At 47.6% G+C, this 13,252-nt stretch overlaps 1 protein-coding gene across 4 annotated transcripts in view; it reads right to left on the reverse strand.

The window, feature by feature from the left end:
- Positions 1 to 13,252, reverse strand: part of BOD1L1 (biorientation of chromosomes in cell division 1 like 1) — a 50,187-nt gene that overhangs the window by 22,188 nt on the left and 14,747 nt on the right. For 2 of the 4 annotated variants that reach the window (XM_045833974.1, XM_045833973.1), the window contains exons 7-11: positions 12,293 to 12,404; positions 11,149 to 11,287; positions 10,105 to 10,177; positions 2,939 to 8,915; positions 1,073 to 1,137 (exon numbers count right to left, since the gene is read on the reverse strand). In XM_045833974.1, the coding sequence (XP_045689930.1) occupies positions 1,073 to 1,137; positions 2,939 to 8,915; positions 10,105 to 10,177; positions 11,149 to 11,287; positions 12,293 to 12,404 (6,366 nt within the window). The remainder of the gene's footprint in view (positions 1 to 1,072; positions 1,138 to 2,938; positions 8,916 to 10,104; positions 10,178 to 11,148; positions 11,288 to 12,292; positions 12,405 to 13,252) is intronic. The other 2 variants (XM_045833977.1, XM_045833975.1) reach the window with 2 other exon arrangements.

The following is a 13,252-nucleotide window of genomic DNA, read 5'->3' on the forward strand; positions in this document are numbered from 1 at the left end:
TGCAGCACCGCTGACCTGGAGCCACCGCAGGGCCCGGGGCTCACCCCTGGCCCTTCCCTCTCTGCCTAGAACACGCTCCTTTGACTGGAAGGCTTCCCTTCTCTGGAACACTTGCACTCCAGCTGCAGAACTCAAACACTACCCCTGCCTGCCTGCCCACTGCTTCAGCCCGGTGAGGACAGCCCCTCTGCAGTGCCCACAGCGCCCACGCTCACCGCTGTGCAACTGTTGTGCGTGCCTGCAGGGTGCCACGAGACCGGGTGGAGGGGGGTAGGGAGACTACGTTAGGTATTACACCAACAGGCCACTACAAAATAGATTTTATTCTGAGTATGATGGAAAGCCACTGGAAAATTCAGGCAGCAGAATGACATGACCTAATTTAGGGTTTTCAAGATAGCTCCCAGGGCTGTCCTGATAACCCCAGACTGGAGGGCGCTGGGGAGGGAGGAAATTCGACAGGAACACTGCGCAGGCCCTGGCTTAGACTAGTGCAGTGACTGTAGAAGCAGAAACAGAGGGACTCAAGCTATACTTTGGAAGTGGAAACTGTAAGAACTGACAACGGAGCCCTGACAGGTGCGGCTCGCTTGGTTGGGCATCATCCCGCCAAGTGAAAGGTCAGCAGTTCAATCCCCAGTCGGGGCACATGCCTAGGCTGTGGGTTCAGTCGCAGGTTGGGTGGCAAAGGGGTGGCAACCAATTGATGTTTCTCTCTCACATCGATGTTTTTCTCTCTCTCCCTCCCTTCCCCACTCTCCTAGGATAAATAAACAAATACATAGATACAAAGAACTGGCAGTGGATTAAATGTGGAGTGACAAGGAGAAACAGAGTGACTCTCGGGTTTCTGGTTTGAGTAAATGGAAGTGGTGATGGCGTTACTTGTGGCGATCACTGAGGAATTTCGCTCCCCCACACCCCGATGTAACAATGACAATACTTAGGTGTCTTAAGTACAGTGAAAACAAGAGAGGTGTATGTAGACTGCTTAAACGCATGTGTGTATACATAGGGCGAAATGGCTCTTAACACCATTTACAGCTCAGCGTAACTGCATTATCAGCCATACCTCAGTTTTCAAGTTGGCTTTCAAGTCCAATCCTCCCGAAACATTCGATGGAGAGTCTTCGTGGCCTAATGAAATTTAAAACCATTAAACCAAGTTAAGAATCTGCTTGCAAAATACAATCTGGGCCAAAAGGTAACAACAAAATGTTCTCATCTAGCACGCCATGCCCACTCTGCTGTTTTACTTTGCAGTCAGGAGAAAACAGTGAAGATGAATAGGCATGAAACGCATCAGAGGAAGAGCGGGGTCACTTCCTCTCCGCGGAGAGGGTGGACCGTTCCTGCCGTGCAGATGGCTGCCCAGAAAGTGCTATTTGTGGACACATCTTATTTCCAAGAGTTCAGGGAAATATTCTGGGCCACTGAGGAATATTCTTGATAAAAAAGGTGATTTATGAATAGACTCATTTCACTCACTTTATGCGGACACAGCAAAATTAAACATAAAGTTAAAAACCTGTGAAGCAGACAAAAGAAAACCGAGTTTTTCTCTAGTGGAGACTCAAGTCTATCCCTGTCTCGGGCCTTTCTCCCCTCTGTCCCCTGTGCTTCTGTGGCTTGTGGCTCATCTAAGCCTCCAAAGAAAATCCCTTCTTTCTCCAAGAGACTGCAGGCTTTTCCTTGCTAAAGCATTTCTATTTTTGCTCCTTCAAGGAAAAAGAAAAAGGCGGTGCAGGGGTGGGGAGGGAGGAAGGGATAACAGACTATAGGAATGATTAGGTCATAAAACTCGCAGAGCATTCAATGTACCTCAGGCTAAGTCCAATGAAAAATTTTAAAGTTACTTATTTCCATGCTGCGAACATTTCTTAATGTCTCCTACTTAAGTTCCTGCAGTGGACAGGACAAGAGCACAAGCCTCCGCTTCCAGAGGCTGCCTTAGAGGACACCGGAGTCTGTTCCAGTCTGGAAGTCCAGGATGCCGCGATTCACACAGCCCGAGTGGGGAGGAGCCAACAACGCCCCTGACCCTCTGGAGCGCAGCCCAGGCCCCCTTGCGTCCTCACAGCATCCTGCGCTTTACCCAGGTCTAAGTACCTGTCCCACGACGGTGTCGCTGCCCACTTCCAACACACGGCTGCACTCACAGCTCCGCCCCACGCTGACTACTTCCCTTGGCCCCCCCAGGGCCTTGCACCGTCGGAGCTGGGGCACAGTGCCCGCAGTCGGATCGTATACGGAATGACTGCACTCAAAGCTTGTATACTGAATTATCGACCATTTCTAATAAGACCAACATTCCCTGAAACCTGCCAGGACAGGAGAGAACCCATTTTCTCTTCAACAAAATCTAAGCCAGAAACTGCTCATTTTATCTGAATAAAACTCAGGGTTGTTGGTTTTTTTTTTTTTTTAAAGTGCTCCTTTGATTAAAGTAACCAGTTGGATTGAACTGACACATATTGCAAATCCGTAAGTCAGAGGAGAATAGAAATGATGCTTATTTTTGTGTTATTATCCCCATTTTCTAGAACAGAGTTAATGTTTTCTAAAAGGCACTCAAGTACCATGCAAGATACTTCGACTCCGTGAACCTGTCTGCTCTCCTGTAAAATAGGGGTGATTAAAAACCACTGATTGCACAGGGCTGCTGGGACACCTGGAGGTCCCTGGGACACCTGGAGGTCAGGGAGGCCCAGTGGCCCGCGGCAGTCTCCCGCCTCTTCCCTCCCTGTCCACGAGAAAGGGCTCTGGGGCCTCACGCTCTGAGCACAAGTTTCTTTTGGAGAAGCCTGACCTCCAAGTTTGACAAATTATCTTGTGACATTCAGGAACCAAAACCATGTTTCGGAAGGCTGTTGTAAATTTACTCTATACACAATCGCCTCTGTAAAATGTTCGAGTTTTCAATTAGAGAGATTCTCACCTGGGTCACCCACGTTTTCTTCAGGAGAAACAGTGACCGTGAGGCCTCCTCCCTTCTGGAAGGGTTTCACCGTGCCATCTCCCGTTTTCTCAGCCGCCGCCTGAACGGCCCGTCGCGATCCACGGTGATCACTCTTCCCGGTCAGGTCCTGCTTACACTCTGCTGCCGACACAGCCACAGGGCAGGCAGCTGGAAGGGCTGCGCGGCAAGGAGCGACTTCTGACTCTGGGCCATGAACACTCTCGGTGGTGGTTTTCAAGTCACCCTCAGGCTCCTGCTGGGTGGGAGGGAGAGAGGGCTGCTCTGTGTCAGCGGGTCTGACACGTGGCATGTCACCAGCCGGTTTAGCACCAGTATGTACTGCTGCCAAAGAGCGAATGCTGATGGAGTCCTCAGCTGTCGACGTTTGCTCTGGTCTTCCCAGGCCGACAGGCGAGCCAGCTCCCTTCTCCAAGTCCCTCCCTGCTGAACAGGGTGCTTTGGGGCCGTCTCCAGCCATCCCTGCCGCAGGGCTTTTATCCAGGCTCCGAAGGGAGCTCAAGGACACACTCTCCTCCTCCTGCGGCGGGCCTCCCTCTGCAGAGAGCACGTTGGCTGGCGCCCTGATGTGCCCTTCCCCAGGGCTCATGTCTCTGCCTTCTGGGAGTGGCCCAGGGCACTGACAGCTGTTCTCGGCAATGAGGCTGGGCATGGGGGCCTCAGACTTGCTCACCTTCGCGGCTGACAGGTCATCTCCTCCTTCTGGGTTGCTAGCAGTCAGCGGGTTCTCTTCGTGCCTGTCCGGGCCAGCGACAGCCAGCGCACACTCAGCCGTGCTGGTGGAGATGATGGCGGCGTCACTCAAATCCTCCATCTGCGCACCCGCGGGCCGCTCTTCATCCCGGGGGACGGCACCACTCATGGCCGCTTCCCGTCCTTCCGAGGTGCTCGTGGAAATCACGGTGGTGTCGCTGATCTCTTCCGCGGGGGTGGCCGCGGGACGGACTTCCTCCCGAGGGACGGCGCTGGACACCGGGCCCTCACAGTCCTCCACCGAGCTTGTGGAGATGACGCCACTCCCGTCTTTCTCCTCCACGGCTGTGCCAGACCGCTCGCGCGCACCCCCCGCAGCTCCCGGGGAAATGGAGGCCTCACACTCCTCCGCTATGCTGGTGGAAATGAGCGCGCACTCATCCTTGTCCTCCTTGCTGGTCGAGGCACGGGGGCTTTCCACTTCCCTGGGTGCGCTGGGCATAGGCACCTCGAAGTCGTCAGTGCCGACCAAGACGGGGCCCTTGGCTCTCCCTTCCGCCGTTGCCACGGGCTGCGGGCCGCCGGCACACAGGGTGGTCGTGGCGCTGGAGACGGGCACCTCGCACTCCTCCCCGAGGCTTGTGGAGATCATGGCGCACTCGTCTTTCTCCTTGCTTCTCGCCGCGGGGAGCTGGCCCTCCTCCCCCGAACCCGCACTGGGCATGGGGGCCTCGAACTCGTCCGCGTTCACTCTGGGGCCCTCCGCGTTTTCTTCGGTTCTCAGGGCACTGGAGGGGCCTCCCACGTCCCGAATGGTGCTGAACTGTGAAGTGTAACCGTGGGTGCTGCTGGTGGAAATCACCAGGCCCGTGCCTTGACTCTGGCCCCCAGGAACACCGGTCTGGCGGGTGACGCCGTTGCTGGCCGTGGTCGCCGCGAGGCCGTCGCACTCCTCATTTTCCACAGAGGTGATGACCCCCTCGTCTTCCTTCTCGCTCGGCGACGTGCGGGGCACCCCGTACTCTGCCACGGCGCCAGACACCAGTTCCTCGCAACTGCCCCCCACCAGACCAGTGGAAATAACGGCGTCTCCGGCTCTGCCTTCGCCGGCCAGCTGACTGTCGCGTTGGCCCGAAGCTGCGCTGGTCATGGGCCCCTCGCAAGCTTCGGGCTCTGGTGCCGCTGCTCCGTCTGCCCTCGCAGCCGCGCTGGTCACGCTGCTTTCCACGATCGCCTTGGCGCTGGAGCAGATCTCTGCATCTTTCATCTCCTTCTCGGCGCCGCTCACACTGTGGACGCTGCCCTCCTGCGCACTTCCGGCCGCAGCCCCAGCCTCGGCAGGCCCGTGGCCGGCTGCTGTCCCAATGCCACCGCCGCCTCCTCCTGCACTCTCACACACGGGCGCCTCCTCGCTTTCTGCTTCTGTCCCCGTGCAGGCCGAGGCGGGCCCGACCTCGTTCCCTCTTCCAGTACTAGTCACAACACCCTCACCTTCGTCATCCTCCTCCTTGGCGCCCGTGCTGGTGACGATGCCTTCGTCATCACAGGGGCCAGCAGCGACCACTGGTACGCTGGCGACCTCCTTGGCTCCTGTGCTGTCCATAGCACTCTGTCCGGTTTCTTCGGACTCAGAACTTATTGCCAGGCCTTCGCTGCTCTCTTCCAAACCTGTGCAACTTGCCGGCCCCTCTGCATCTTCCTCCGTGATCCCGGTGCTGGTGACGGCACTCTCCCCCTCTGTGCCGTCATTCCCAGAGCCATCTCCGTCCTGGGTGGCATTAGCTCCTGGTGGAGGGTCATTGTCCACCAGGGCAACAGCTGCCCCTGTAACCATACGCTCCTCCTGTGGCCCTGCACCCGTGACTGGGCACATCGCAAAGCTTCCGCTTCCCCTTTCTGCTCCTGTACATGTCACAGTCCCCTCGGGTTCCTTTTGGGGGCCCATCCTCGTCATACTTCTCTGGAACCTGTCTGCCTCTCCACTGCTTAACGACTCCTCTCGCATTTCTGTCCCCGCGCTTGTTACGGCTCCATCACTCTCGCCTTCCCCGGTGAAAGCGACAGCTCCCCTGAGTCTTTCTGAGTCTCTGCTGGAAGAACCGTCACACTTCCCTTCAGAGCCAGCACTGGTCACAGCATCATCCTTCTCCTCTGTCACAGCACTATTGACACTGTCTTCAACGGCGACTGCCTGAGCAGTCACCGGGTCTGCCGCTTGCTCTTCAGATCCAGCCAGAGCACACTCCCCACTTTCTCCCTCCTTGGTGCTGGTGAGGAAGGTTTCCCTTTCCGCCAGGCCCTCTGTGACCACACCCCCACCTTCCTCTGCTGCGGCCAACACAGTGCACCGCCCAGCTTCCGCCCCCGAGGGGAGAGCATTGTTTCTGGAGCCCCCCGTGAGGCCTTCGTCTGCTTCAATGCTCGTGCAAGGCACGGCCACCTCCTCCTCTCCCCTTTCCGAGGAAGTGGTGGTAGCGTCCCCAGCTTTGACTGGGTTCAAGGCAAGGCCTCTGTCCTTCCCTTCCGTACTAGTGGCCAGAGAAGTCTTCTCTGCTCTGCCAGACCCCGTTGTCACATTCTCAGTTTTTCTGTCCCTTTGGCGTGAGACAGAGGCGGCAGAGTCACCTCCGGCACTGGTGTCTACCTCACTGTTTTCCCTCCTTCTTTCACCATCAGCGGACACACGCACTACTTCACCCGAGCCTCTACTGTGCTCAAGTTCAACGGTTTTAGCATCTTCCTTGGTGCTCATGCCTACAGTGCAGTCCACAGCGATGCCGTCCTTTTGGCCATTTGCGATTGCAGCTCTAACTGTCTGCTCTGAAGTGAGCTCTCTACTTATGTCACCTTCTTTAACATTCTCACTTCCTACAGCTGTGTCTGTTAACTTGCTATCAAGAGGCATGCTTCCTTTCCCTTGTTTACTGTGCAGTATGGTGGCCTGGGAACCTTCCGGAATGTTTCTTTTGCTAGTGAGGCTTGCTTTTGCTGGCCTATCTGCTGTGGAAATTGCACCACCTTCTTTGCTGTGACTCGTCCTGGGGACTTCGGATTCCTTAACAGTCAAATTTTGGTTAGGGAGGTCGGAGTGGTCCCCCAGGCAGGTGCCGCCTGTGCCACCTTCTGAAACATTTCTCCTGTCAACTACAGGAATTACGTCTGCATCATGAGATGGTTTCTGAGGCACAACAGGCACCGAACTTAAGGATGGTGAGGGGTCTACATTCGTGGAATGTTCAACAGTGTCTCCTTGAGCAACACGCTCTTCGGCGGGTCTTGTATGTTTCAAGTTCTTTTGTGCCTTCTCATTTTCTGATGGAGCACCAGGCAACACTTTATGACCAGCTTCAGACTCTGCATTCGAGTCCTGAGTTCCTTGTTGACTTGGTGTTTTCTCCCTGGGGTTTGGTTTGGATGCAGCACTTTGGATATGCACTTTCTTGGTCATGGTGCTTTTATGGTCAGCGTGCTTTTCAGAATTACCAGCAGCCCCTGCTCCACGCCCTGATTTACAGGCTGGAGCGGCTGTTTTTGCATCTATGGTGGAAGTTCTTCCTTCATCCTTTAGAACCATGCCTGTCGCCTTCTGCTTCATCACGTTTTCAGAGTCAGCATCTTGCTGAGAACTATTACTGCTGCTCTCATGGATTTTCGAAACTTCCGGTACATTTTCCACAGCAGCTTCAGAATCAGTTTCCATTGGCTCTTGTTCAGGGGTCAGTGTGGTGTCACCACCTCTTTTTGGTCTCTGAAGGGAGGAACTACTGAGAGAGCTCGAAGTGTTTGCTGCTGATTTATCTTCTCCTTTGGTCATTTCTTGGGATGTACTTCCTTTCCGATTTTCACACGACCTTCTGCTTAATTTCTTTTCAGTCACTGGACCATTGCCTCTGGCCCTTTCATGATTGCTGTCAACTTCTTTACCATCCTTATCATCTGATTTGTTATCTTCCTTCTTTTTCACCTCCTTATTACTATGCTTTGAGCTTCTGCTTTTGTGCCCATCTGATAATTTTCTCTCCAGTCTAGAGGAGCTTGACTCCTTCTCACTCTTACATCTATCCTTTGCTGACAGCAGCTTGGCTCTGTGACCAGAGTCCTTCTGGGCACTGTGGGCAGAAGGTGCTACACTCTCTAATGCAGGTTCAGCACCACCTTCCTCGGAAGATTTGTCCTCAGCTTTAGACTTTCGTTGTCTATCTGGGTCATTTTCTTCTGAGTTCTTCTCCTTATCTGGTTTTGAAGTGGTTGTCTGTTTTGCGACACCCTCTTGTAATTCTGTTTCAGTGACTTTTGACTGTTTGCCTTGACTTTTTGACTTAGACCTGGACACAAGTTTCTCTTCTAACAAGCTCTTTGTTCTCCGCTTCTCCTTGTGGCAAACCTCTTCTGGTTTTGAATTACTGTCCAAATTAGTTGAATCTGTATCACATTTATCCTCGGAATAACTTTCACTTCTTCTCTGTAATGTGGTTCCATGTTGCTTGGAACTCAGAGAATCTTTCTGAATTTTAGAATCACTCGATCTTCTTGATTTGTGCTCTGCCTTAGTTTTGTCGGTTGAGAGGTGTCTCTCTTTTTTGTTTTCTTTACGAACATTCTCATCTGTTTTTATAATATATTCAGAAACTGGCTTTCCATCTCTGCCTAAAATGGATAACTTCCTTTCATTCCTATGTTTACTTTTTCGTTCGGCTTTATCATCCGAAGAAGGCTTCATTTGTTGACTTTGCTTTTGAACACTTTCATCTACTTTTAACCCTTTCTCGGAAGAATGAAGCTCCGTCTCATCACCTGTTTTATGCACACTGTCCCCTTTATGTTTATGTTTTGTAGACAACTTGTCTTCTGACACAGTTTTTTCTTTTTCAGCCTTTTCCTTGGAAGATTTCATCTCTTTCTTAGGGAGGTTTTTCACATGCGCTGTTTCGGAATCATCTTTCTTTAGATGCTTTTCATTTTTAAGGGTGCTCTTCTGTTTCTGGGGTTCTTTTTCTTCTGTGCCCGCGTCTGAGCGTTCCATTTGCTTTTTCCCATCTCGCGTGTCAGTCTCTTCCTGTGCCCCCTCCACCACAATGGGGGTAGATGTCCGCCTTTTATGTTCTCTTTCTAGTTTGGATTCATTTTTGTTCTCATCAGCTGAATGCAAACACTCGGAGAGTCTCCGGGTAGGTCTACTTGCTTCACTTTTTGTATGAACATGTTTCAAATCCTTTGAAGAAGACACCTTTTCCTTTTCACAATGCTGTTAAGAAAACAAAGGTTAAAATATGAGAAATGCTAGAGATAATTTTTGTATTCAAATTTAACATCTGGGTCCATTTAATATGTTGAGTGCTGTCACCTATTTTATACCTTACTTACTCTTTGCAGGCAGGCTGTGGTTGGCATCGCTAACTTCATACTAGGCACCAGGAAACCGAAGCTCAGCATGACCCCAAACTTGACACCCAGGCAACGAGTTTAGATGATCTCAGTCTAAGTCCAGTTCTATTCCCACCATATCACAGGCATCTTTAGAGACTACTTACTTAACTCTCAATTGCTAAAGCCCACAAATGCCCAAAAGTCATTAATAAATATAAAATGAAAGAGTGATAATCCCATATTCTTTTCAGTCCAAAAGTATGATGAAGACAATTTAAAAATTTACATTGAAATAAAGGTTTCTGATATTTTAGACATCAAAAGTTTTTAGGGAAACCTCATGAATTTAGGCTGCTCATTGGATGACATACTTAGTATGCTTCAAATGCACACAATTTAACTCACAGTACCCACATCATATAAAATTGATGTGTATGTTTATACAACCCAGGGGAGATATTCAGAAATCACAGCATCTGAATCCCCTCCCCCCCACCCAAGAGTATGGCACAGAGTATAGATTATTAATGTTAATAAGCAGTTGCTGACAAAACATACTTTCATAAAGACTCACTGACTACTAGCTATAATTATTCTTACACGAATAATGGGCAGAAGTTTTCAGAAAAATCTTTATGCCTCTGGATCGGCTAACCATGACACCTCCTTACAATTTAACACGAAGATTGATATACTTCTACTAATACAGGGACCAAGACAGCAAAATCTTAAAAAAAAATACTTTAAAATTAAATTCCTCAAAGAAAAAACTAAAAGAGAATTTATCAATCTAATTTTGACAATTTGGTTATTGCCACATAGGAAACAGGGTGAGCGAGGGAAGGGGAAGGAGAAAAGTAGTTACTATCTAGACAAATGATCACACGAATCAACTTGCCAAAATGAGGAATTCAGCTTGTAGCAGGACGGGGGTTAATAATGAATGTGAGGGATGTTTACTGAACTCAGAAAGGATCCAATTGCATTTCTTGGTGTTACTCCAAAGGACTGAATAGCCTGTATCTAACAAAAGAGCACTCAGAATGCATTTATTAATTAGGACACACCTCACTGGTTTTGAGGGTTTCTTTGGAATCTTCTTCAGCTTGCTGCTTCTTTTTAGAACTCTCTTCAACATTCCTACATGGGGGAAAATGTCAAACATGAACTTTGAATAAAATATAAGAAATTTTAAGGAAGGTTAAAAAAAAGGTTAGCTTCTCTTTTCTATAAACATTTGATCCATAAACGAAGACCTGTCATATTTCAATTGAAATCCTACTCCTAGTCAACAGGGAACACAATCCCAACCAAATGTGACATGGCTATTCTTGGAACAGTACGGAAAGTATAATCGAAACAAAAGTTCCTGAATTGTTGCTTGAAATTGAATACTTTGTAAAATATAATTACATTTTGAAAATCTTGCTATCTTTTGAGTAAACAGGGTAGTCTTATTTATTCAGATCAATAGGAATGAGGCATGAAAAAATTGAGAGCTGACTCCTCTCACAGTTTTGCAAAATGTTGATTCGGGCGTCTTGGAAGTTGTCATAAATTCACACAACTGCATCTTCATGGCACAGCAAATTGTAGCCCATGCCTACATGACTCCACAGCCACTCCGTCTCTTTAGCCTTCTAGTTTTTATACGACTAACTATGATAACACAGCACTAAAAAAAGAGTCTGGGTCAGACATCTGGTTTACGGGGAGAGGCATAGGATACTGGGAGAAGAACTGCCTGGAACGACTGGAAAATGAACAAGTAAGTGGTCACTGCATGTTCAGAATGGAGATTCTTCCTCAGCCCTTCCAGAGGGCCCACAAACCCTTTGAAACTCCAGCAACAACTGTTCATGCACAGGTATTTCTTTGGGGAGAGAATTCGAAGCTTCCATCACATTATCCAAAAGGATTAGCACATGAAACATTACAGATATTAGCACAATGAGTTATGCTATAAAAAAACGAATCTCCGAGGTCTTTAATAAGCATGCAGCAACACACACATTCAAGGCCAGGCTCTTGGCTGGCACTTCTGGTGCCTCTCTTCTGAAAGCATGCTGGGAGAATGTTACAACGGGAATGTTGCCAGGTAAAATACGTACTTTGAATCTTTTTTTCTTTTTTTGCTTAAGGCTACTTTTTTTTCTAAAACTTTCCGTTCTTTAAGGACTTCTTTAATTCTGGGGGCTTTAGGTTCCAAACTCTTTGTTGATGGTTCTTCTACGTCCATACTATTTTTGCCTAGGAAATAAAAAAATCAACAAGCTATTTCACAACAGTCCTAACAGTATAATACTGATTTTTCACTAAGATGTTCTAATTACTAGAAAAATGCAAAATGGCTTTAATGTCACATTGTGCTGAAATAAGAATAATTATTTGAGATGAAGAAGACTTGTCTTTTTATTTGAAATGCTTATACAGGTTAATAATAATAATAATAATAATAAATACAATAATTAATGAATGAATAATAATACAAGAATGAATTGTTTTGTGTACTACAACTGTAAACCTACATTTGCCTACCCCTGCATATGTGTATTTGGGCATTACACAGGATCAATGTCCAGAAGAAATAAAATTTTGTTCAATGAAATACTATAGGCAAATATTTGACATTTTAATTAACATAACACAGATTAATTCCAATAACATCACCAGCATAGCTTGATTACTCGTTAACAATTCATTTTCCAGTGATATTTTATTCCACAGCCACTGAAAAATAAATTGCTAACAGTTGTGTAATCTGGTACCTGAGAGAATGTTTAATTTAGACACAGCAATATAATTTTTAAAAAGTGACCACACACATCAGATTAAAAAGTAAGAAAATCTTCCACACCTGAAAATAGATAATTTTTGAAAAATATAACAGCTTTGCCCTGACCAGGTGGCTCAGTTGGTTGGAGCCTCGTCCCGTACACCAAGAGGCTGCTGGTTCGATTCCCGGTCAGGGCACATACCTAGGTTGCGGGTTCGATCCCTGGTTGGGGAGCCTATGATAGGCAACTGATCAATGTTTCTCTCTCACATCGATGTTTCTCTCTCTCTTCCTCTTTCTCTAAAAATCAATAAACATATCCTCAGGTGAGGATTAAAAAAATATACATATAATAGCTTTACTGAGATATAATTTAGATTGTTATACTTTATAATCAAATGTCATGAGTAATATACATCTCCGGAAACTAATGCATTATATAAGATTGTTTAAAATATTAAAGTTAACATCTTCTATACCTTGGCTCTTAGCTTTCGATGTCTTTGTCTTTTCTGCTTTCTGTTTTCGTTTTTCTTCAAGTTTTTCTCTATTAATTTGCCTTCTTAAAAGCCTCTCTTCTTTTTCTTTAGCCTGAAACCACAAAATAGTCACTATTGTGATTATCAGGCAAAAGCAGGAACATTCCAGAAAAAAAAAGTTTCCCCTTCAAACATTCTTACAAATTAACAGGCTCTGCAGAAGTGCACATATACTACATAATTTGAAAACCACCAGAACAAACGAGACAGATGTGAAAATGTTCCTTTACTCTTTCAGAAGGCCAGCAGTTTACAGAATGGGAAAGGCACCATTTTGAAAAAGGCTGGTTTATGAAACCGGCTGCCTCAAGCAGGAGGACAGCCGTGAAAATGTCCATGAGCATCAGGGGGACACAGCAGATTCCCGTAATTTTTGCATTATTCTTAAAGGAAAAAGTTAAAATGCAGACTCAAGTGACAGGCTACTCCTACAACAAGTGTGACTTGTTGGTTGCACTCTCAGGACCCAGGTTTGGACGGGGGACTCTCGGCTGTTGAATTCTAAAGCCAGAGAGCATCCAGTCACGGGGTTACTCCCACCACCCCTCTCTGGCCAGAAGGCACCGTCCCAAAGTGTCACAGCCATAACCCCTGAGCAAGCAAACTTTTCAAGAGTTAAGCCACTAGTAGCATTGCGTGTATGTCCTTCAAGTCACTTTTCTATGTAGTAATCTTTTCTTGTTCTGAGACGCACAACTTTCATATTTTACTGTTTCTGAAATTTTAAGTCATCTTAAATCTGACATGCACATACAATAAGGAAGCAGTGTTTTTCCTCTACGAAGCTGTTGTTAACATATCCAGTACGTATGTGGATTGTACTTCCTCCTCAATATTAAGTTCATAGCTTTATACCACAAACTCAATTCATGCTTGATTAAAACATTTCCATGCCTTGAA

The sequence above is a fragment of the Phyllostomus hastatus genome, unplaced genomic scaffold, assembly GCF_019186645.2.
Source record: "Phyllostomus hastatus isolate PE091 unplaced genomic scaffold, TTU_PhHast_1.1 phas_contig_196, whole genome shotgun sequence".
Lineage (NCBI taxonomy): Eukaryota > Metazoa > Chordata > Mammalia > Chiroptera > Phyllostomidae > Phyllostomus > Phyllostomus hastatus.